Genomic DNA, 21565 nt, shown 5'->3' with positions numbered 1-21565 from the left:
GAGATCTTGTCTTTTCTGTTTTGTTGAAAAGATTTTATATGGTCAGAGTTTTTTAAGTCTTTCTATTTCTCTTAACCTATGTACCCTTTTAGAGTCTCTTTCCATGAGAAGTGTACCTCTATTTTTAAGCCATTTTTTGCTAAAGCATATATAACTTGATCCTGGTTTTCCTTCCTCCACTCCTGCTAACAATATAATTGGAGAACTTTCTCCCAAAATTTCACATTACTTCCCCATCCTACAATGGTTCTTCTTTTACTTTTAAAATGATGTCCAGTGTAGGAGTTCCCCTTATTCCTTCATGCTTTCTCAGAGAAACCATATGGCCTGTAAAGCAAGTCAGGAATGCCTCAGATGCCCAGTTTTGAGACAAACGAGATAGGAAACATCCAGCTGACAACTATCTGGATATCCCCCAACCCTAGTCTCAAGTTTTATGTTAGTAAGAAAGCTCCTACTAACAACAGCTAGACAATCCATGGTGGATGCCGCAGCATCGCTTCTGTTCTTCTCCCCTATTCTTCCTACCCAGATGTCTTTCTGTGCTTCACCCTTCAGATTCATAGTCACACACTATGAATAATTATAATAATTGTGATAATCGCAGTTTTATTCTAGCCCACCACCCTGCCCAAGTGCTACAGCTCATCATGGCCCTTCCCAGTGCAGGGGATTTTTCCACATCCATTATTCTATGCATAGTTCCTTCTATTGTACAACCTGCCTTGTCTGAAAAATTGATTTCAGACATCCTGGAGAGGTAGACACGCAGCCACAGGATCCTATCAGTCAACAGACAAGAACTCTTTTCTTAAGCAGCTTCTCATTACTTGTACCCCTCTGAGAGAAGAAAGTTTTGGCAGCTTAGAATCCTTTCACTTGGCTCCTCGCTGCCAGAAAATAATATCTCTGGGCATTTTTCAGGTCCTTTCATTCCCTGCCTCCCTGAGGGGTTAAGGTCTTGAGGAATGTAACTTGAAGATGAGAATAAACTGTAGCATCAAGAAGAGACAGTTTTCCAGTGCTACCCAGAAACATCAATACCAAGCCAAGCCTATGCATGGACAGGGCTCTCTCTTATTGCCAGTCTGCCACCATGGTACACAAATCCAAGGGCAGCCAGATAATCAGTCTAGAAGTAATGACAGTACTTGCTTATTCCCACATCTATCAGGCTGAGTAAACAAGCGATACTCCCATGTTCAAATGAATCAGTGTAGGCCATTGTGTTCAGGGTCTCCTGGTCTTGAAAGAAGAAATAAATGGCATACTAGCTTTCAGCCACCCAGCCACTTACCTCTGTTTCCCGCAATTCCTCCATATCCTAGGATATTTAAAAAAAAAAAAGTTTTTACCAAGTGCAAGAAAGATTTAAAAGTTTTTACCAAGTGCAAGAAAGATTTGGGTCTTAAATTTGCTTGTTTTGCATGGCAAGTGTCTAATTTTCTAGCTGTTCCATTTGTAGTTATGGGAGAGGTACCAGGATTTGAAAAGATATAGAAAACATTTTTGATAGCTCTGGGCTATATCAAGTGTTGGTTTTAATAGCAGGCCAGATCTCCAAGAACATGCTGTGTGGCTGTGTATGAACTTGGCTGTTGGTTTCCTTTGCCAGATGAAATGATGATTAATCGGGACTCAGATGTCAGTTGTTTTATGTTACTCGTGCTCTTTGCTAACAGCTGCCTATTTCAAGCTGTGCTTCCTACATGTCAAATGTAAACCTGAAACCACAAGTTCCAGAAGGAAAATTTCAAAGTACTCATAGAGTATATCAGAATATTCAGTGTTGTTTCTGATTAAAGTACAATTAGTATATTATGTGACTTAGCTGAAGTCAGTATAGAGATAGAAGGGTTCAGAATACATGAAGTATTCCGGAAAAATTAAAACAAACTTATTATTAGGTATACATACCATGTGTGTAGATGTTTTAAGATATATATTTATGCAAATACTCAATGCATAAAACGCTCCTTGATATGCTAGTGTCACTTTCCTTTTTTATTCTGCAATAAATAAAAACAGTGAAATATTACCAGTAGGTGAATTATAACAAATTTAAATTCTTTATTCAAGCTTTAAAATTTTGAAGTAGATGGTTTTTTCTTGATAAGGTCTTTAATACTTCCTTATTTGCTCTTTAATCAAAAATGCCCTAAGAATCGCATTTGTATGCTTTCTTTTCACACAGCCCAAACAGAAACAACATTTTAAAAGGAAAAAGAAAGCAAAGAAAATATTGGTCAAGCTTTTCAGAAGTTTAGAAAAGCATATGCCTAAAATTTGGTGTGGACCAAAAAGAATTGATTTTTTTTTCTTAACCTAGATAATAAATGTCTAATTTGGACTGTCCATGTGGCATAAGGTTCCCAAATTAAACTCTTTCAGAGATTGCCATTTTTAGCAAAAGAGGGGGAAGTGAGAATCAGACAACACCCAGGCTCTCTCTATACACTGTAGCCAAGTTGTCTAAAAACCAGTTTGGCCAATTCCCTGTAGTTCATTGCCTGACTGAGCTATATCAAGACTCCAGAAACTTAAAACAACCACAGGTAAGACACCTGAACAGGACTGATCATAGCCCAGGGACTAGCATAAAGTCTGGGAGACAGAGAGGACTGCCCTCTCATTTTTCTACTAATGCCCTTTGCCAAAGCATAAACCACCTGCTCGAAACCTGCTCCGTCATATCCAAAATACAGTGTCCAGGGAAGGGTCTGGTGACATCCAGAGGTGGAAAGGGAGCTGGGTAAACAGTCTGGTATTATTCATTTTTCATGTCCATTTACCTCCAGGTTTCTAAAACAAGTTCTTCTCCCTTCCTCCTCCCCGCTAGGTGGCAAACCTGCTAAGGCTCTTCCAGATCCCTCAGATAAGCTACGCGTCCACCAGCGCCAAACTCAGCGACAAGTCGCGCTATGATTACTTTGCCAGGACCGTGCCCCCTGACTTCTACCAGGCCAAAGCCATGGCCGAGATCTTGCGGTTCTTCAACTGGACCTACGTGTCCACCGTGGCCTCGGAGGGTGACTACGGGGAGACGGGGATCGAGGCCTTCGAGCAGGAAGCCCGCCAGCGCAACATCTGCATCGCCACCGCGGAGAAGGTGGGTCGCTCCAACATCCGCAAGTCCTACGACAGCGTGATCCGCGAGCTGCTGCAGAAGCCCAACGCGCGCGTCGTCGTGCTCTTCATGCGCAGCGACGACTCACGCGAGCTCATCGCCGCCGCCAGCCGCGCCAACGCCTCGTTCACCTGGGTGGCCAGCGACGGCTGGGGCGCACAGGAGAGCATCGTCAAGGGCAGTGAGCATGTGGCCTATGGCGCCATCACACTGGAGCTGGCCTCGCACCCCGTCCGCCAGTTCGACCGCTACTTCCAGAGCCTCAACCCCTACAACAACCACCGGAACCCCTGGTTCCGGGACTTCTGGGAACAGAAGTTCCAGTGCAGCCTCCAGAACAAGCGGAACCACCGGCGCACGTGCGACAAGCACCTGGCCATCGACAGCAGCAACTACGAGCAAGAATCCAAGATCATGTTTGTGGTGAACGCCGTGTATGCCATGGCTCACGCCCTGCACAAAATGCAGCGCACCCTCTGTCCCAACACCACCAAGCTTTGCGATGCTATGAAGATCCTGGACGGGAAGAAGTTGTACAAGGACTATTTGCTGAAAATCAACTTCACAGGTAAGCGAGGAGCCTTTACTCATCTTCTGCGGGGTAAACAGGTAGAATCAAACAGGATTCAGATACCTCTGTCCCTGACCTAGAAATCTTCATTTCAGAGCCATAAAAAGGGTTCAGACTGTTAAACAAATATTCCGAGATGCAAGATGATGGCCGTGGTGTTCTAACTTATTTTTGAGTGGATAACTTGGTTGATGCACTACATGAAATTGAAAGGCTCCCTAGGCTAGGCTGATCTGTGGTAGCTGTCTACATGTGGGCTACGCTACATTTGCTCTCTTTTTTGTTAGCTGTGGGGTATGACACGTCTGATATGGGCATTTAATCTTCTTTAGCAGAATTGGAAACTCTCTAAGGAACATGAACTTCCAAGCCTTCCTTTGGGGTGATTTGAGCAAAAGAATCTCATAACTTTCACAGTGGGTGAGAGAAAAAAGTCGCTGTTTTCCCAGAGCTTAATTAGGGGCAAAAGGGAAAAATATTCAGACCATGGTGATTTCCAGGCATTTGAGTTGATTTCTTCTGCTATACAGAAACATTTCCATGTCAGCATTAAGAGTCGTAGATTTTCTCAAAGGATGTTATGAAATGAAACTTTTTCTGGGAGCCTGAGTATAAACAAATTGAAGGCTTATGGAAGTCATTACAGTATAGTAGTGAATAGGCAAAGGTGTGTTTGAAATGGCTTCTGTTTCCTCTTCATTTGATTCTAAATATGGTAAAGTATTTCTAAAGATAGCATTGCATTTCAATGCATTACTAGCATAAAAGGCACAAAATTTTTAAGTTTGCAATCTCTACGATGGTACATGTGATAAACCAGTGCATTAAGGTATTGGTTCTGAGGACTTTAGCTTTACCCAAATCATAAACAGTAAGTAATATTATATGGCACAAAAAAACTTGATGCCAGAAATATTACAATGATAAAGTGCTTCCATTTGCCTAAATCGCTAATAATCATCTCCCATGCCATTAGGGCATCATTCTAATCTACACAGTCTGTATCAATGGGTTTCTCCCCAAAGACATGAAAGTTCGTATGCTCAAATCATATTGTTATTAGAATAAGTGGCAGTTCTCGCATCTCCTCTATAGATGATCATTTGGAAGTCAAAATGACCTGAAAAATCACTGGTAGGACTTACGACCATTGGTTCCTGTTCCAAAATTCTAATTCCCAAATCAGTCTTGAAAATAAGCACAAAAATTACCAGCCTGCATTTTGCACATCTTTTCCTCATTCTACCCAGAGGGAGCCGAAAGTAGTAGAAATCAGTTATGTCAGTATTTTCTCCTATTCATCTACTAGATACCTCTTCCCATTGGAATGACTGTTTATAAGTGGTAAAGATTAAACTCTTTCTGTGCCCTGTATTCCCACGTGCATTCCATATAGAAATAACAAATATATATTTTATATATAATATCAAATCACCATTTATCTCAAAATCCCAGATCGATTTCCACTGACATCTCCAGAAAATAAGAATGGACCACAGAAATCAGTAAAAAAGAATAGCTTTGCTCTAAATAAAATGAATTTCACAGGTATCTGTAAATAGCATCTACAATGCACTTAAAGATAAATAAGATAAGCACCATCCCTACCCCCTTCTCATTACCCTTGGGGTTATTATTTATCTTTATTCGCTACATGTATTCATTAATCTTATTAATCTAGTCCATTCCTCATTCTTCAGTATACAAATACACAAACCTATCTGCTCATCAGCAGCTACTATAAAGGGAGCTCTTAGATTTCAGTGAGCCCTTGCAAGGTGTTTTAGGTAACCAAAATATTTTTCTTCATTTCCCAGACTGAGTCTTAAATGGTGAAGAAAAGGGAAGAAATAAGGCCATTATTTGGTAAATAAAACAAAAGTATCTTCTTTTTGTCTGTCTTGTTCAATTACTGGCTTTGATTCTACAATTTGGTTCAGCTTTGTAAACTTGACCGCAAAGTGCTATTTTAGCCTTCTCAACTTGTTCGACATTACCAATCCTTCCCCACCTCTGAAGAGAGTAGAAGGGTGAAAAACAGGTGGAAACTACAGAGAAGACAGGGAACTTAGACCAGTCACCAGTGCCACAATGCTTAGTAATGTGGGAATTGGAGCAGAAAGTGCCATACTATGGGAGGACACTGAGATGCTAAAGGAGCTAAATATGTACATTTTAAAAATAAGGCTAACCTGGTTACCTATTGAAAAGCAGATTTTGATTTACATTTTTCTCTGAAATAGTATCTTTGTTTTTATAACTTGAATAATGACCCAAGGGACTAAGCACAAAAGTAAACAGCAAACCATCTTTGCTCAAGTGGGTTGAAAAAGTCCTCTTCCAGCCATCTGCTTGTACTCAGTGCATTTACTCCAAGATTTTTCTGACAAGGGATAGATAGTTGCAGCCAGCCTCCTAAGGGCTCTAGTCATTACAGGATGGAAAAGCTAAGCCTCCTGAGAATTTTAACTACATAAGTTAAAATACTCTTTGGTTCCTCAGTATATTCCTACTAGCTAGTTCCAGCATCGGCCAACATAAGTATCCTTGGAGTTAACCCAGTTTGATATTCCTTTTACAAAAGAGATTTTACAGAACTACAGTTTGTTCAAGATTCATCAGAAGAGTGAGCTCTCCTGGCATAGTATCTAACCACTATCTACCTCTTGCTATGCACCCCACATTGACCCTTCCTTCCATAAAGACTACTTGCAGTTCCCTAAGCACATCATACCTTTACTTTTGTCTTTGTATCCTGTGTACATGAGATGTACATGTAATGTGCATGTCTGTTTCCTCCACCTAGGACCTCTCACCCAACCTCCATCTACCCTATCTAGTACCTTCACTTACTCGGTCTCCACTGCTACCACCCTGGTCCAAGCCACCAACATCTCTGGGCTACATTTCTACAACAGCCTCCTAACTGATTCACTCTTGCCCTCCTCCATCCCATCCTCCACAACCCATTCTCTCCACGGCAGCCAGGATGCCCTTTTAAAACTTAAATCAGAGCAAGTCACTCCTCTACTCACAACCTCTTAGGGAGTTCCCCCATTTCACCCAACAGTAAAAGTCAAAAAATCCTTGCAATGCCCTATAGATGTCTTCCCCAATCCACCCCCTCACTGTCCTTCTTGCTCTCCTGTCATTACTTTCACTCCCCCTCTTTCTCCCTTCACTCCAGCCACCCTCATTACCAAATTTAGGGCTTTTTCTGCTGGCAGTTCTCTCTGTCTCTAATGCCCTATCCCCATATATTCCTGGGGCTAGTCAATTCCCTTACTTCCTTCAAGCCTTTACTTCAATGTTAGCTTTCCTGAGGCCCACCAGGCAATCCTTCTGGAAGTTGTAATTCACTGCCCCCACCCCACAACAGGCATCCTCATGTCTCTCTAAGCTGCTCTATTTCTTTTATACACAGTGATTTTTTCCCTTTTCTTTCATACCACCTATTTTCAAGTTTATTCTCCATTGTTTGATCTTCACACTTGAATATAAACACCATGAAAACAGAAATCGTTATCAATTTTTTCACTGACACAGCTCAAGCATAATGGCCACTCAATAAATATTTGTTGGTTATGAATATCACTTGACACCCAAACTCATATTTCCTTCTCTGTCTCCATTACTACATTGTGAGCTTTTTCAAGGCAGAGAATATATGTTTCATCTCTGATCTCAAATACCCAACACAGTTTCTAGTACAGAGTGGGCATTACATGAATATTTACTGAAGGAATAAGGAATGAGGAAAAGAATCAATAGATTTATAATATTCTTTTTATGAAAATTTAATATATATACTGTGTTCACTAACAAATGAGTTTCAACAAAGAAAAGTATATGACTTCTAGAATGGCTTGCTTTTACCTAAGCACTGTCCTTTAGTTATGTTCTATCATTGTATTTGAGATACATTTAAAACCTAACAGCATTAGCTCTGGATCTCTTATCCATCCCTGTTTTATAGATGAAGCCCCAAAACTCACAGCGATTTGTCCAAGGTCATCATCTGGTTAGTGGCAGGAGCAGAGACTGAAATCCAGTCACCAGGTCTGGGGCTGCTTTTGGGTGTCACCAAGAACCTTGGGACGTTGAGGTCTTTGATCCCAAATACCTAACATCATTCTGACATATATTAGATTTCAATGGGATGTTGATTGAAGGAATGAAAGACAATCAGTCAGTAAGTTTGAAATATGTTTCTTTCTGGGCTCCTTCTTATGATTCTTTTAATGCTCCTGGGCCACTTTCCCAATTAGTTGGAGCTGAGGTGTTTCATAAAACACCCACACTTTGGAAGCTGAGTCTTAGAATCTAAACCTTAGGATATTAAAAAAATTTTTTTTCAAAGCTTTTTTTGTTGTTAGTAAAATGATTTCCATCTGAAAGAGCCATGTCATCCAGAATTCTGAAAGAAATATTTAAATGCGAATTATGTTTATTGTCATTTGACTTTTCAAAATGACTTTGAGTGAAATTCCTTGTGCTTATCATGTAAAAGGAAAGCTTGAACTACCAAGTGAGTTAGAAAGAGAAGAAATAGAGAGGGCCATTAAACATCCACAGAAATGCAATATCACTGTCTGCTGTGTGTTCACAGTAGAGTGCAGTCTCTCTCACTTTTTATTCTGAGACCAATTCCAGAAAGTGGAGGAGAATAAAATCATAGAGTGACAAAAGGCCTTCCTCAAAGATGAACTTGCCCCTACTCCTCACTTGACAGGGGTGGAAATTCAGGATGTCAGCATTATTATCTTCACTTACTGAAGCACATAAAAGTGAACTCAACTGTCAGAGTGATGTGGTAACCGGAGTACACCCAATTCAAAAGAGAAAAGGAAGAGCTCCCACTTACTGAACATACTGCCAGGGGTGCTCCAAGACACATCCACAATTGGGGAGGCATTCTCTTGGAAATAACACTCACAGCATTGCTCTGTGTGATTTGCAGGGGCCGGTGGGCTAGAATGTTTGAGAAGGGAGAAATTGAGAACTTGACACAATAGGAAATGTATCCAAGATCACATAATGAAATAGGTGACACCAAGGTCCTGATGTAGTCATTCATTCCACAGATGTGATTAGACTTCATGCTGGGGCCTGGGGACACAACAGTGAACAGGAGCAATGCAGTCCCTGCTTTCTGGAGCCACTCAAGTACAGAAGCAGGATGATGGGGGCCTGCAGTATTAGGGTCTTGCCCTAGTCTTTGCGTTCTGTTTTGATTTTGGTTTTTGTTTTGAGTTGGAAACTTCTTATGTATCTTAAGTGAGGCCCAGAAGAAATCTCCAACTCACTGAACAAATCTCACTCCCAGGGTTTGACTTGCAAGTGAAGAGGACAACTGTTATGCTGGACTTGTGGTCCTAATAGGACTGGATAATAGGACACACAACGATGACAGTTTTTGTTGTTGTTGCTCATTTGGTTGGTTGCTTGTTTTTTCCTTTTTTCTTTTTTTGGCAGGTGGGGGGTGGGGAGGTGAGGCACACTCATCTCTTGGTCTCAGCAAGGAGACAGACTGCTGAGATCAGAGACTTGCAGCCTTGTTCTTATGTCTACGATTCTCCATACCTGGAAGAGAAGCAGAGGTAGAAAATGAGGAGTCCAGCCTCACTGTCCCACTCACCTCTGCATCTGACTCATCCACTAGGTCCAAGGATTACTCCTGGTTGAGACTGTAATCACAGAGCACAGGCCAGGAAGGGCAGATTTTCTGGAACACTGCACTCCAAGGAATATGTTTGAGCTGGCCCCAACCCAGCAAGGCTCTCCTCTTGAAAAGTACAGGGCCATCCAAGGCACAGCGAGGAAGCCAAAATGGTAATGGCCACATCTTTAGATGAATGGGCTTTGAAGTCCCTGAAAGAGCAAACTGCTCTTGATCTTGCTTCCTCCCCTGGAACATTTGTAGTTCCCACAAAAGCACAGAAACTTGTTCCAGCTCTGCTGATCAAAAGCATTTCCAAAATGTAAAGATAAATATCCTGTATTTCTTTCTTCCCTTTTCTCTCTGGTCAGCTTCCTGGGGTCACAGGAATAAGATTTAAACCCCCAAAGGACACCACTAATGTGGTTACTTATTTGTTTATGCACCATGCATTGTGCTTTGGTGTCTTAGAAGCTTGTGAAATGATTCCCATTTTAAGGTCACACAGTGGAGAACAGGAGTCTCTAGAAAACCTCATTTTCCACTTTGGCCTGAGGTTTCTGCTGCTGCTGCTGCTGCTGCTTATTATTCTCATCATATAGTTGTTATTATTTCATAATCCATATGATTCATTTAAAGAGCCATCCTGTCTATGAAGCAGAAAACAGTAATCATCCCTCATGAAGTAGGAAAGAAACGAATTCTACCACTTTGCTAATCAGAAAAAAAGTACAATAAATATGCTATCCTCTAGATGTTTCCAGGCTTTTTGGACACTGTGGTATATTTATAGGAATATCACGTACAAAGGTGTCTGGAGATTGAGGAAAATATTCTGAGCATTTTCTAACACTATAGCTAACGTGTCATTTAAAAAGAAGTTTAGCCTATGTTCCTGACCTTCGGGACACCTGGTGTTATCCCACAATAACCTGGTCTTTCAAGGTTTCTAATTTCAGTTGAATTGGAAACACGTGTTTTTCTACTTCATCTACCTTTGTGGTACTACTCATCTTCGACAGCATACTGGAGAGCCAAAATACATAAAGGAAGTGCTTCCAATGGATTCAGAAAAAAATTTCTGTCCATGGTGGCAGTCAAATACTGAAATAGAGGACTTTTCTCTGCAGATTTTAAAAGATTAAATTGTCATCTAATGAAGCAGGAGATTATGGGCGATCCCTCCCAGAGTTGTGTTCGGTAAACCTTCCTAGGAACCTAGCGGAATTGTCCTAATACCTGAGCAGTGAGCACAGTTTCTCAAGATTAAGGATGTGAGGTCACATCCTGAGGAGCAGGCACTGAGGAAGAAAGCTAAACACTCAGTGCCTGGTCAATATTCTCACCTCCCTCTTACTTTAAACGTTCAACAGGTGTCCACAGTATTGTTTGTCACTCTATGTGAGATCTCCAGGAAAGATTACATAGTCATCCTTCACATTTTTTCTCCCGACCCCTAGCATTATACCTGGGGTAGTATAAGCCCTCATTTGTATCTAGTTCATTCCAAAACTATGACAGTTAAAGGATACATCCCACTGTCTGGGATAATTTAGAATTTGATAAGGTGGCTGAGTCCCCAGAAGTTACAGTACTAAGTAACATTTCAGAATATTCAGAAACTTAATTCCATAAAAAAATTATAAACAATTTCCCTAGCACAGAGTTGACCATATATTACATTTCCAAAATAATATCTCCAATACAAAATTATGTTCATACACACACTAAGCTGCTGAACCAAATATGATTAGATGTTCTATGACTGACCATTAATATATTATTCTTTAATTTTTAAAAAATTTTCTTCCAGCTTTATTGAGATAAAATCAACATATAACATGTTGTAAGTATAAGGTGTACAACATGTTGATTTGATATTTATTCATTGAAGAATGATAACCACCACAGCATTAGCTAACACCTCCATCCCATCACATAATTACCATTACTTTTTTGTGGTGAGAACATTTAAAAACTACTCTCTTAGTGACTTTCAAGCATATAATACAATATTTATTAACTATAATTACCATGCTGCACATTAGTCCCCAGAACTTATTCATCTGACAACTAACTACAAGTTTGTATTCTTTGATCAACATCTCCCCCAATCCCCTAGCCCCTGGTAAACAACCATTCTAACCTGTTTCTATGAGTTCAGCTTTTTTAGAGTTCACATATAAGTGATATCATACAGTATTTGTCTTTCTCTGTCTGACTTCATTTAGCATAATGTCTCCAAGGTCACTCATATTGTCACAAATGGCAGGTTTTCCTTCTTTCTCATGGCTGAATAATATAGACTACATCTTATTTATCCCTTCATCTGTTGATAATTTGGTTGTTTACATATCTTGGCTATTGTAAATAATGCTGTAATGAACATGGGTGTGTAGATATCTTCTCAATATCCTGTTTTCATTTCCCTTGGAAATATACCCAGAAGTGGGATGGCTGGATAATATGGTAGTATTTTTTTTTTAATTTTGTGAGAAACCTCCATATTGTTTGTCGTAGTAGCTGTACCAGTTTACATTCCTAGCAAAAGCATACAAGAGTTACCTTTTCTCCATATCCTTGCTGACACTTGTTACCTCTTGTCTGTTTGAAGACAATCATTCTAGCAGGTGTATGGTTGTATCTCCTTGTGGTTTTGATTTGCTTCTCCCTCATGATTAGTGATGCTGAGCATCTTTTCATGTACCGGTTGGCTATCTTAATATCTTCTTTGGAAAAATATTTATTCAGTTACTTTGCCCATTTTTAATTGGATTATCTGTTTGTTGCCATTGAGTTGTGTGAGCTCTTAATGTATTTTAGATATTAGCCCTTTATCACATAGATAGTTGGCAAATATTTTCTCCCATTCCATGGGTTGCCTTTTCATTTTGTTGATGGTTTTCTTTGCTGCGCAAAAACTTTTTCACTTGATGTAGTTTCACTTGTTTATTTTTGCTTTTGGTTGCTTTTGCTTTTGGTGTCAAATTCAAAAAAATCATTACCATGACTGAGACCAAGAACCTTACTCCCTATGTTTTGTTCTAGGAGTTTTATGGTATCAGGTCTTATATTCAAGTCTTTCATTTATTTCAATTTTATTTTTATGTATGGTGTAAAATAAGGATCCAGGTTCATTCTTTTGCATGAGGCTGTCCAGTTTTCCAAACTCCGTTCATTGAAGAGATTATCCTTTCCCCATTGTATATTCTTGTTTCCTTTGCCATAAATTAATTAACCATATATGCATGGGTTATTTCTGGGCTCTCTATTCTGTTCCACTGATCATGTGTCTGATTTTGTGCCAGTGCCATACTGTTCTAATTACTGTAGCTTTGTAATATAATTTGAAATTAGAGTGTGATACCTCCAGCTTGGTTCCTCTTTCTCAACATTGCTTTGGCTACTTGGAGTCTTGTGTGATTCTGTAGAAATTTAATTCTTTTTTCTATTTCTGTGAAAAATGCCATTGGACTTTTAAAAGGGATTGCACTAGGGGTGCCTGGGTGGCTCAGTTGGTTAAGCGACTGCCTTCGGCTCAGGTCATGATCCTGGAGTCCCAGGATCGAGTCCCGCATCGGGCTCCCTGCTCGGCAGGGAGTCTGCTTCTCCCTCTGACCCTCCCCCCTCTCATGTGCTCTCTCTCATTCTCTCTCTCATTCTCTCTCTCTCAAATAAATAAATAAATCTTTAAAAAAAATAAAAATAAAAATAAAGGGATTGCACTATATCTATAGATCACTTCAGGTAGTATGGACATTTTAACAATATTAATTATTTTAGTCCATGGGCACAGAATATCTTTCCATTTACTTGTGTCTTCTTTGGTTTCCTTCATGAATATCTTATAACTTTTAGTGTACGGATTCTTTACCTCCTTGGTTAAATTTATTTCTATGCATCTATTCTTTTTGATGCTGTTGTAAATGAGACTGTTTTCTTAACTTCTCTAATAGATCATTGTTAGTGCATAGAAACACAGCTGATTTTGTATATTGATTTTGTATCCTGTAACTTTACTGAATTTTTCTATTAGTTTTAAGTTCTTGGGGGGAGCTTTTAGAATTTTCTATATATATAATATGTCACCTGCATATCGAGACAGTTTTACATCTTCCTTTCCAATTTAGATCCCTTTTATTTCCTTTTCTTTCCTAATTACTCTGACTAGGACTTCTAGTACTATGTTGAATAGAAGTAGAAAGAGTAGCCATCATTCTCTTGTTCCTAATTTCAAAGGAAAAACTTTTAGCTTTTCACCATTGAGTATAATGTTAGCTATGGACTTCTTACATATGGCCTTTATTATGTTGAGGCATTTGCCTCTATACCCAGTTTATTGAGAGTTTTTATTATGAAACGATGTTGAATTTTGTCAAATGCTTTTTTTTCTGCATCTATTAAGATGATCCTATGATTTTTACCCTTTATTGTGTTAATGTGGTATATCACATTGATTGATTTGCAGATGTTGAAGCATCCTTGCATGCCTGGAATAAATCCCTCTTGATTGTGATGTATGATCCTTTTAATGTACTATTGAGTTTGGTTTGCTAATATCTTGTTGAAGATTTTTGCATCTGTGCTCATCAGGGATATTGGTCTGCAATTTTCTTTTCTTGTGTGTTCTTGCCTGATTTTGATATCAAGGTAATTCTGGCTTCATAAAATGAGTTTGGAAGTGTTCCCTCTTCTATTTTGGAAGAATTTAAGAATAATGGTATTAACTCTTTTTTAATGTTTGGTAAAATTCACCAGTGAAGCTGTTTGGTCATGGACTTTTATTTGTTGGGAGGTTTCTGATTACTGACTCAATCTCCTTACTAATAATGGGTCTATTCAAATTTTCTATTTCTTCATGATTCCGTCTGGGTAAGTTGTATGTTTCTAGGAATTTATTTAATTCTTCTAGGTTGTTCAGTTTGTTGGCATGGGACTGTTCACAGTAGTCTCTGTGTCCTCTGTGTTTATGTGGTATCAGTTTTTTCCTCTTTTATTTCTGATTTTATTTATTTATTGTATGCAGTTAGTCCCCTTCCAGGGAGTAAGTGGGTGATGGATGTTTTCAGTCTGCTCCCGCTGCCCCAAACCCTGGAGTAATAGCTACAGTGAGTGCTGTCCATTAATAACTGCTGTTGGTTTTCAGAGGTAGGTGTTTGGGGGGCCCTTCCCTCAGGTGGGAGTCTTAAAAGTTGGGATGCTATATGTTGGGTCCAAACCCTATACTCCTCTGGGAGAAGCTGGGAGTTGGGCGTTCCCTCCTGACTGTGGGGTGCTGTGCTAGGGGTGGGGTTTATGGCAAGAGTATGTCTCAGCCTTTCCAATCCATTTCAATGTGGGTATTTTTTTATTTGGCCCATGTATAGATGTTGCTCAGCTGATTTCTGGATTTCTTTAGAGGGAAATGCTCCATGTGTAGCTGTAAATTTAGTGCATCCATGGGAGGAGGGGAGTTCAGGAGCTTCCTGTGTCACTTTCTTTAAAAACTGCCCTCTGGTTTCATTCTTACAACAGAGAATCCTGATGAATATAGTGTAATTCCTTTATGAATGTTTGTCTCCTACTGGCCATTAATATTAACTGACTACTTGTCCATTCATTCATTCCTCCTAGCAGATATGCAGCGAATTAACAAAAGTTTTTAAAATATCGTGGAAAAAATTAAGGCAATTGAATGTGACTTTAAGTAGTCAACCAATTCAGAAAAGATCATTATTTCTGTTTTAGTTGTAGAATGAATTTATCATGTATAGAACCCAAGTCAAGAAGATTAGTTTGAGAGCCATTAGTCTAGGTTACATAGATTCATTTTTGAGACAAGACTGTACATTCTATCCATACAGTAACACAGTTGGCTACTTACAAGTTTCATACTTGACCATTGCAAACTTCTTACATAATTCGTTCTTCATGGTAAAGCACAAACAAAACTGGGAATTCCTAGTGCTGCTGGTTTTTTTAAATATGGAGAGGATTTGTGCACTTTTCAAAGAATTTTTAGTATTCAGTGTGAGTTAATGTCAGATCCTACAAAGGATGAGAAAAAAATGAGTAAATAAGTTCTTTCTGCCCTCAAGTAGCTGCAGAGTAGTACAAGCAATGCAAGAAGATAGCTTACTCCAGCAGTTCATCTTGGGCATCTTGAAAGGATCTAGTAGTATGTACATACAGAAGAGGGATCAGCATTGAGCAGAGAGTCAGGAAAGACTTCCAAAATGATGTAACAGAGGATATAAGTAAGATTTGTCAAGAAGGAGGAAGGGAGAAAAAGATTTTCCAAGTGAAGAGATCATGCCACACAGGCATGTTCATAAATTTTCAAATGTTGTATTTCTGTTTAACCTGTATTAATGTTCAGAGCTCTTTGGAAACTAAAATTGAATTGAAACAGTAAAGTGTTGATCTAATTTTTTAGATTAAATCTAAAAATGTACATTTCCAGTCCTCTTGTATAAAATGTATAAATTTTTCCATAATCATATTGTTTATGGTCACTAGCCTATCATCTTTACCCTGAACTTCAGCTAAAACCAATGAAGAAAGTTCTAAGGTGAGGAAGGGGAAAAAAGAAAAAGAAAGTAGCATTTATTGATTACTACATGACTGACAATAACCATTTTATATACTTCATTCATTAATTCTTACAAAAGTCCTGTCAGGTAAGTAGATATTATTACCTCTATTTTATAGATTTAATTGAGGCTCAAAGGACTTTAATGACTTTCTCAAGTTTGCAAAGCTAAGTAGCCTCCAAAGACAACTGAAAGCTCTCTGTTTCCTAATCATGCATTGTTTTCCACTGTTGCTTCCTAAGGAGAAAAAATAAGTTTGTAGCTAGAACAAGAGTATAGCCCCATCATCATTTGGCTCAACTTACTATGTGCAGTTACAATAGTAATAAACAGTTGCCCCAAAATGTTCATTATTCAAAAAGGAATTTGTTAACTCTTTCATTAACTGCCATAATGGTATCTTCAATAAAGAATGACTCATAGCAAAGGCCTCCAATTATATCATTCACTCCTTCCTTTGAGAACATCAAATTGTAGTAGATCAATATTTGCAGTATCATACTGTTATTTCCAAGAACAAAATTGAAAATAAAAGAAAAGTTATCAGGCTACAGGTCACTGTGTCTTAAATGTTAAGACTACATTTTTTCCATCATCTTATTCTCTCATTCTAATTACACACCTCCACACTTAATTAAAAATAAAATAATAAAAGAAAGGGGAAAAATAGTGGGTCTGAAACTCTTCCAGAATTTCCATCCAAGACCCTAATAATTTTGATGGTTTGTTTGGTGTGTTGGTAAGTTTTTCTCATTGTGTTCATGTTGTTGGGTCGTGCTCGTAATTTGTTTTATACTGCCCATCACAAATCAAGTTTTCTTTGAAAAAAAAATTAAAAATACCATTGATACTTTAATAAATTAGCACTTCTTAAGAATTTTTTACCACAAAGTTTTGTTTGTAGGCTATCCGGTCACCAATAATCACATGGTAGCACTGTACCAGCTTCTTGGGGTACTTAAAAAATTTTTCTCTGTCCTTAAAAGGCTCCTGGTCTAATAAAACCCTAAACCCTGATTATCTCAATTTTTTTTAAGATTTTATTTATTTATTTGACAGAGAGAGACACAGTGAGAGAGAGGGAACACAAGCAGGGAGAGTGGGAGAGGGAGAAGCAGGCTCCCCGCTGAGCGGGGAGCCAGATGCGGGGCTCGATCTCAGGACCCTGTGATCATGACCTGAGCCGAAGGCAGATGATTAACAACTGAGCCACCCAGGTGCCCCTGATTATCTCAATTTTAATAAAAGTAGAAAACAAAGAAAATTTAACATTTCTTAATAATCAAAAGCAAATCTTTGGATAATGCAGTTATTTATATCCCCTTCATTTTTATTTATCAAGAACTCTGTGTCAGCTCCAGAAATATTTTAAACAGAAAAAATATAAATAAAATGTTTCTAAAAGAAAAGCCAGAGTGCCAATTTCCAGAGATGGGTTGTTTCACTGCTTTTGCCTACCTAAATTCTCCCTACGAATTTATCCTGCGGATGACTCCCCCTCCACCTAATTCCTCCCTTTTCAGTATGGAAATTTATTAAGTTCTTTTTCTGTCTTTTGCCTGGCAAGGGTCTTTTGCTGCTGAATTAATGCACTAGCTAAACAATGCAAAAAAAGATATACTTTGTTTTATTTTTCTTCAGAACATTATATCACAGTTTCCTTTAAAATATTATGGCAGACACCTTGAGAAGTGAAGTAAGATCAATTAATTGGCAACAGAAGTAAGAAAGCAAGAGCTTTCCATTCCACTTTGCTGACATCTACAGTTTAAATTTAGCCATCTAGGGACGCCTGGACGGCTCAGTCATTAAGCATCTGCCTTCGGCTCAGGTCATGATCCCAGGGTCCTGGGATCGAGCCCCACATGGGGCTCCCTGCTCTCCGGGAAGCCTGCTTCTCCCTCTCCCACTCCCCCTGCTTGTGTTCCCTCTCTCACTGTGTCTCTCTCTGTCAAATAAACAAATAAAATCTTTTTAAAAATAAATTAAAAATTAAAAAATAAATTTAGCCATCTAAACTACTAGACCAGGGATTGAAGTAATTAATATAATTCCCTGAGTGTGCAAGCTCATCCCTTTTTACCATATCTCAAGCCACAATGTGGCAGGGAGTTTATTTTCTTGTCCCTCAGGTTTGATGGGCTATCCCAAGAGCTCACACAGTCAAGAAGCTAAAATGAAGACGCTGCCCCAAAATCAGAATTTTAGAATTTTAATAACAATTGTGAAGATGTAGATCAACTAGCCTTTATCATTTTAAAAACACTTTTAAATGCACTATGACTAGACCCTTGCCACAACCCTCTGTACTCAATTGAGTAGATGTTACTGTTTATTACTTTATTGATGAGAAAATGGATGATAGGACAGGTGTTCACTTGCCCAAGGTCAAAGGAAAAGAACCCCTCCTGAATTAGAATTCATGTCCTTTGATCATTATCCAGTGATATGACCCTTCAACTTCCAGGGTAATAGGCAGGTAATGATACCTGTCTCATAAAGCAGAAAACTGTTACTGGAGGCAAAACCGGTCTGATTATATTTGTTGTTGGAGCCTTGACAGAATATTGACACCAAGCAGAGCAAGAGACACTGAGTCAGCAAAATTCATCTTCATTCTAGATTTGCCATTGCATGGCTCTGTTGCTTGGGGGCAAATCACATAGCCCCTCCAAGACTCGTCTGTTAATATTTTAGAAACATGACAGGTCTGTTGCCTGCCAAATAGAACTAGCAGACATGGTATTTTTGCCCTTATCTTTCATATGACTAAAGTATTCTTACTTCTGGGAAGATTAAAATTTCTGGGTATAGTTAAAGAGGATGGTAATCCACATTCCACTTATGCTGGGAAGACTTCCTAAAAGAAATAGGATTAGAAGTGGACTTTGAAGAACCAGGTAAATTTCCTGTAGTCATTCAGTGTTTATTGCTGACCTTATCTACATCAGTCCCAGCCCAGACCCTAGGAGTTAAGCAGTGAAACTTAACAAAGTCCCTTACCCTCTCAGAGCTTCTGTTCCATAAATAAGCTAGTAAATCCATAGCATGTCACAGGGAAATATAAAACAAGGCAAGTAAACTAGGGAGTCCCGTGTAGGTGTGTTGGAGGAATAGGGGGCAGGTAGGGTGTTACCATCTTATATAAGGTGGTTAGGAAAACTTCACTGACAATTTGATGTATGACCAGAGACCTAAAAGAAGTAAGAGTACAGGCCATGGGGAAATATGAGAAAGAACAGCCCCAGGAAGGAAATAAGGAGGCCTGAGGCGAGAGCCTACTTGATGTGTTTGAGGGGAAGCAAAAAGGGTGGCCAGAAGGACTTAGCATCTATGAGGTGGAGGAAGTGAGGTCAGGGAGGTGGTAGAGTCCAGAGCCTGGAGGACCTTGTAAGGACTTCAGCTTTTACCTGGATTAGGTTAGAAGCCATAGGAAGCCCCACAAAAGAAATGACAGGAGTAATAGCAAAGATTTAGAATAGGGCACCTTTTAAAATTATGGTTACATACTGAAAAAGCTAATCAAGAAAGCCTGTCAATGTTGACATCCTAATACATATCTTCCATAAATACTGAGGAATCTAAGACATTTTAATTTCTGAAGAGTAAGCCTTTTGTTAAAATTTCCAAGGTATTCAACCGAACCCAAATCAGTTCTGTCTATTGTACGTTAGCAGCTAGGCACCGATGAATTTACTTTTCATATCCAGTTGTAATTTTTATATTCTGCCTCAAGACCGGACAAAAGAACTTACCAAAATCACCGTGTGATTCTGTAGAAATTTGTACACTCTCCATCCAGGCTTCCTACCATACCATTGTTGATCCTACATACACAAAGGAAAAGAAAAAAAAATCACTGAGTGATGTTTGCTTTGCCCCGAATGTCGGGTGATAATAGGATATTCTTCTCTCTGTACATCTGTCTTCCCCACGGCACAGAACCCCTAATCTAATCGTGCAACGTCAAGCAATCCACAAGTTGTTTGGGCCTCTTGCATTTCCTGTGCATATTAGTGATGCAAAGTGGCCTACTTCTATCCCCATAATATTTATTATTAATGATAGGGCCATCATGTATGGACTTCATTGATCGAAGTATTAGGTCATTTCTGCAACAATTATTGAAGCATCTTTCTTATGTTAGAGACTGGAAAGAAGACAAAGAAAAAGATGTGCTCACTACCCTCACTGCTAATCTTCTGAGAGAGACAAGCAAAAATCTTGAAAGAATAACATGAGGCAGGATGCCCAAAGAGCTGTAATAGAAGTATTAGGGCAATAAAATCACTTGTTTGGCACTTCACATTTAAAAATATACACGTACAGGGCGCCTGGGTGGCTCAGTTGGTTAAGCGACTGCCTTCAGCTCAGGTCATGATCCTGGAGTCCCGGGATCGAGTCCTGCATCGGGCTCCCTGCTCAGCAGGGGGTCTGCTTCTCCCTCTGACCCTCCCCCCTCTCATACTCTCTGTCTCTCATTCTCTCTCTCTCAAATAAATAAATAAAATCTTTAAAATAAATAAATAAATAAATAAAAATAAATAAATAAATAAATAAAATAAAAATATACACGTACATACAGCATCTCATTTGATTTTTAGATCATTTGCAAACAAACTGTGCTTATTAATCATTGTTGAAAGTAATGCAGTTTCCACCTAGGGAGTGAGAGGAGGGAAGGAGTAGCTCAAGAAAGGCCTCTTGAGAGGACCTTAAAAAATAAATCATTTTAAAATCAGGTGAATATTTGTGGAAGTTTAATATGCAAGGCATGTTAAAGATACCAAAACTAGAGCCAGTGCTTTCTCATCAGACAGTGGGAGCTCCTGTTCTTTGGTTTGTGATGACCTTGGATTTTCTGTTTTAGGGAAAATTGCATAGATTCTGGCCTGTAGTGGCTTACTCAGTCTCATCGCTTGTCAAAAGGTCAAGAGGCGAGAAACTTCTGCTCAATAGTGCTTAAGAAAGAAAGCATTGAGACCCATCATCATTAACTGTTTGATAACCCAGCAAGCACAAATTTTGTTCTCGAGAATAACATGGTATAAAGTGAAATGAGAAAAAAAATGACATTCTGCTAGAAATTCATGAATAGTTACTGGTTTTATTATGAAGAAAAACAATGTTGATGTATTCTGTTTCCTCAGCAGTTTCATATTCTGGTTCTACTTCACCAAGAATGACAAGGTGATCTTACCTGGTTCCTGCAAATTGGAAACCATTCATATAATGTATGGTCTGAAAATATTCCCTCTATAAATTTGGAAATGTCTTCTTTCCTGAAGCCAATCTTAGCTTAATGACTTTGTCATAGAAAGTAACTCTAGGAAGGGGCGGGGGGAAAGATGGCGGAGGAGTAGGGGACCCTATTTCAACTGGTCCCCGGAATTGAGCTGGATATCTGCCAGACCACTCTGAGCACCCACGAAACCAGCCTGAGATGTAAGAAGATCTGGATCTCTACAAACAGAATATCGCAGGCCGTTGGTTTTGAGGTACAAAGCAGGGAGCCATGATTCTGCGGGCAGATATCGGAGGATAAATGGCAGCGGGAGGGAGCCTGGCCGTTGGGATCCTACACCACCGGTGAGCGACAGCCTCACGCGCTGGGGACGGGGCACAGACTCGCAGAC

The 21565-nt window shown here is 39.2% G+C and overlaps 1 protein-coding gene across 1 annotated transcript in view; it reads left to right on the top strand.

Annotated features, from left to right (window-relative positions):
- The window catches only part of GRM3 (glutamate metabotropic receptor 3), a 202163-nt gene that overhangs the window by 127386 nt on the left and 53212 nt on the right, over nucleotides 1-21565 (top strand). Inside the window, exon 3 of the mRNA XM_081800623.1 lies at nucleotides 2840-3695. Within this exon, the coding sequence (XP_081656749.1) occupies nucleotides 2840-3695 (856 nt within the window). The remainder of the gene's footprint in view (nucleotides 1-2839; nucleotides 3696-21565) is intronic.

This window comes from Leptonychotes weddellii, chromosome 12 (assembly GCF_054177405.1).
Source record: "Leptonychotes weddellii isolate Sample4059 chromosome 12, ASM5417740v2, whole genome shotgun sequence".
In the NCBI taxonomy this organism is placed as follows: domain Eukaryota; kingdom Metazoa; phylum Chordata; class Mammalia; order Carnivora; family Phocidae; genus Leptonychotes; species Leptonychotes weddellii.
This window is presented reverse-complemented; position numbering and strand designations above follow the sequence as displayed.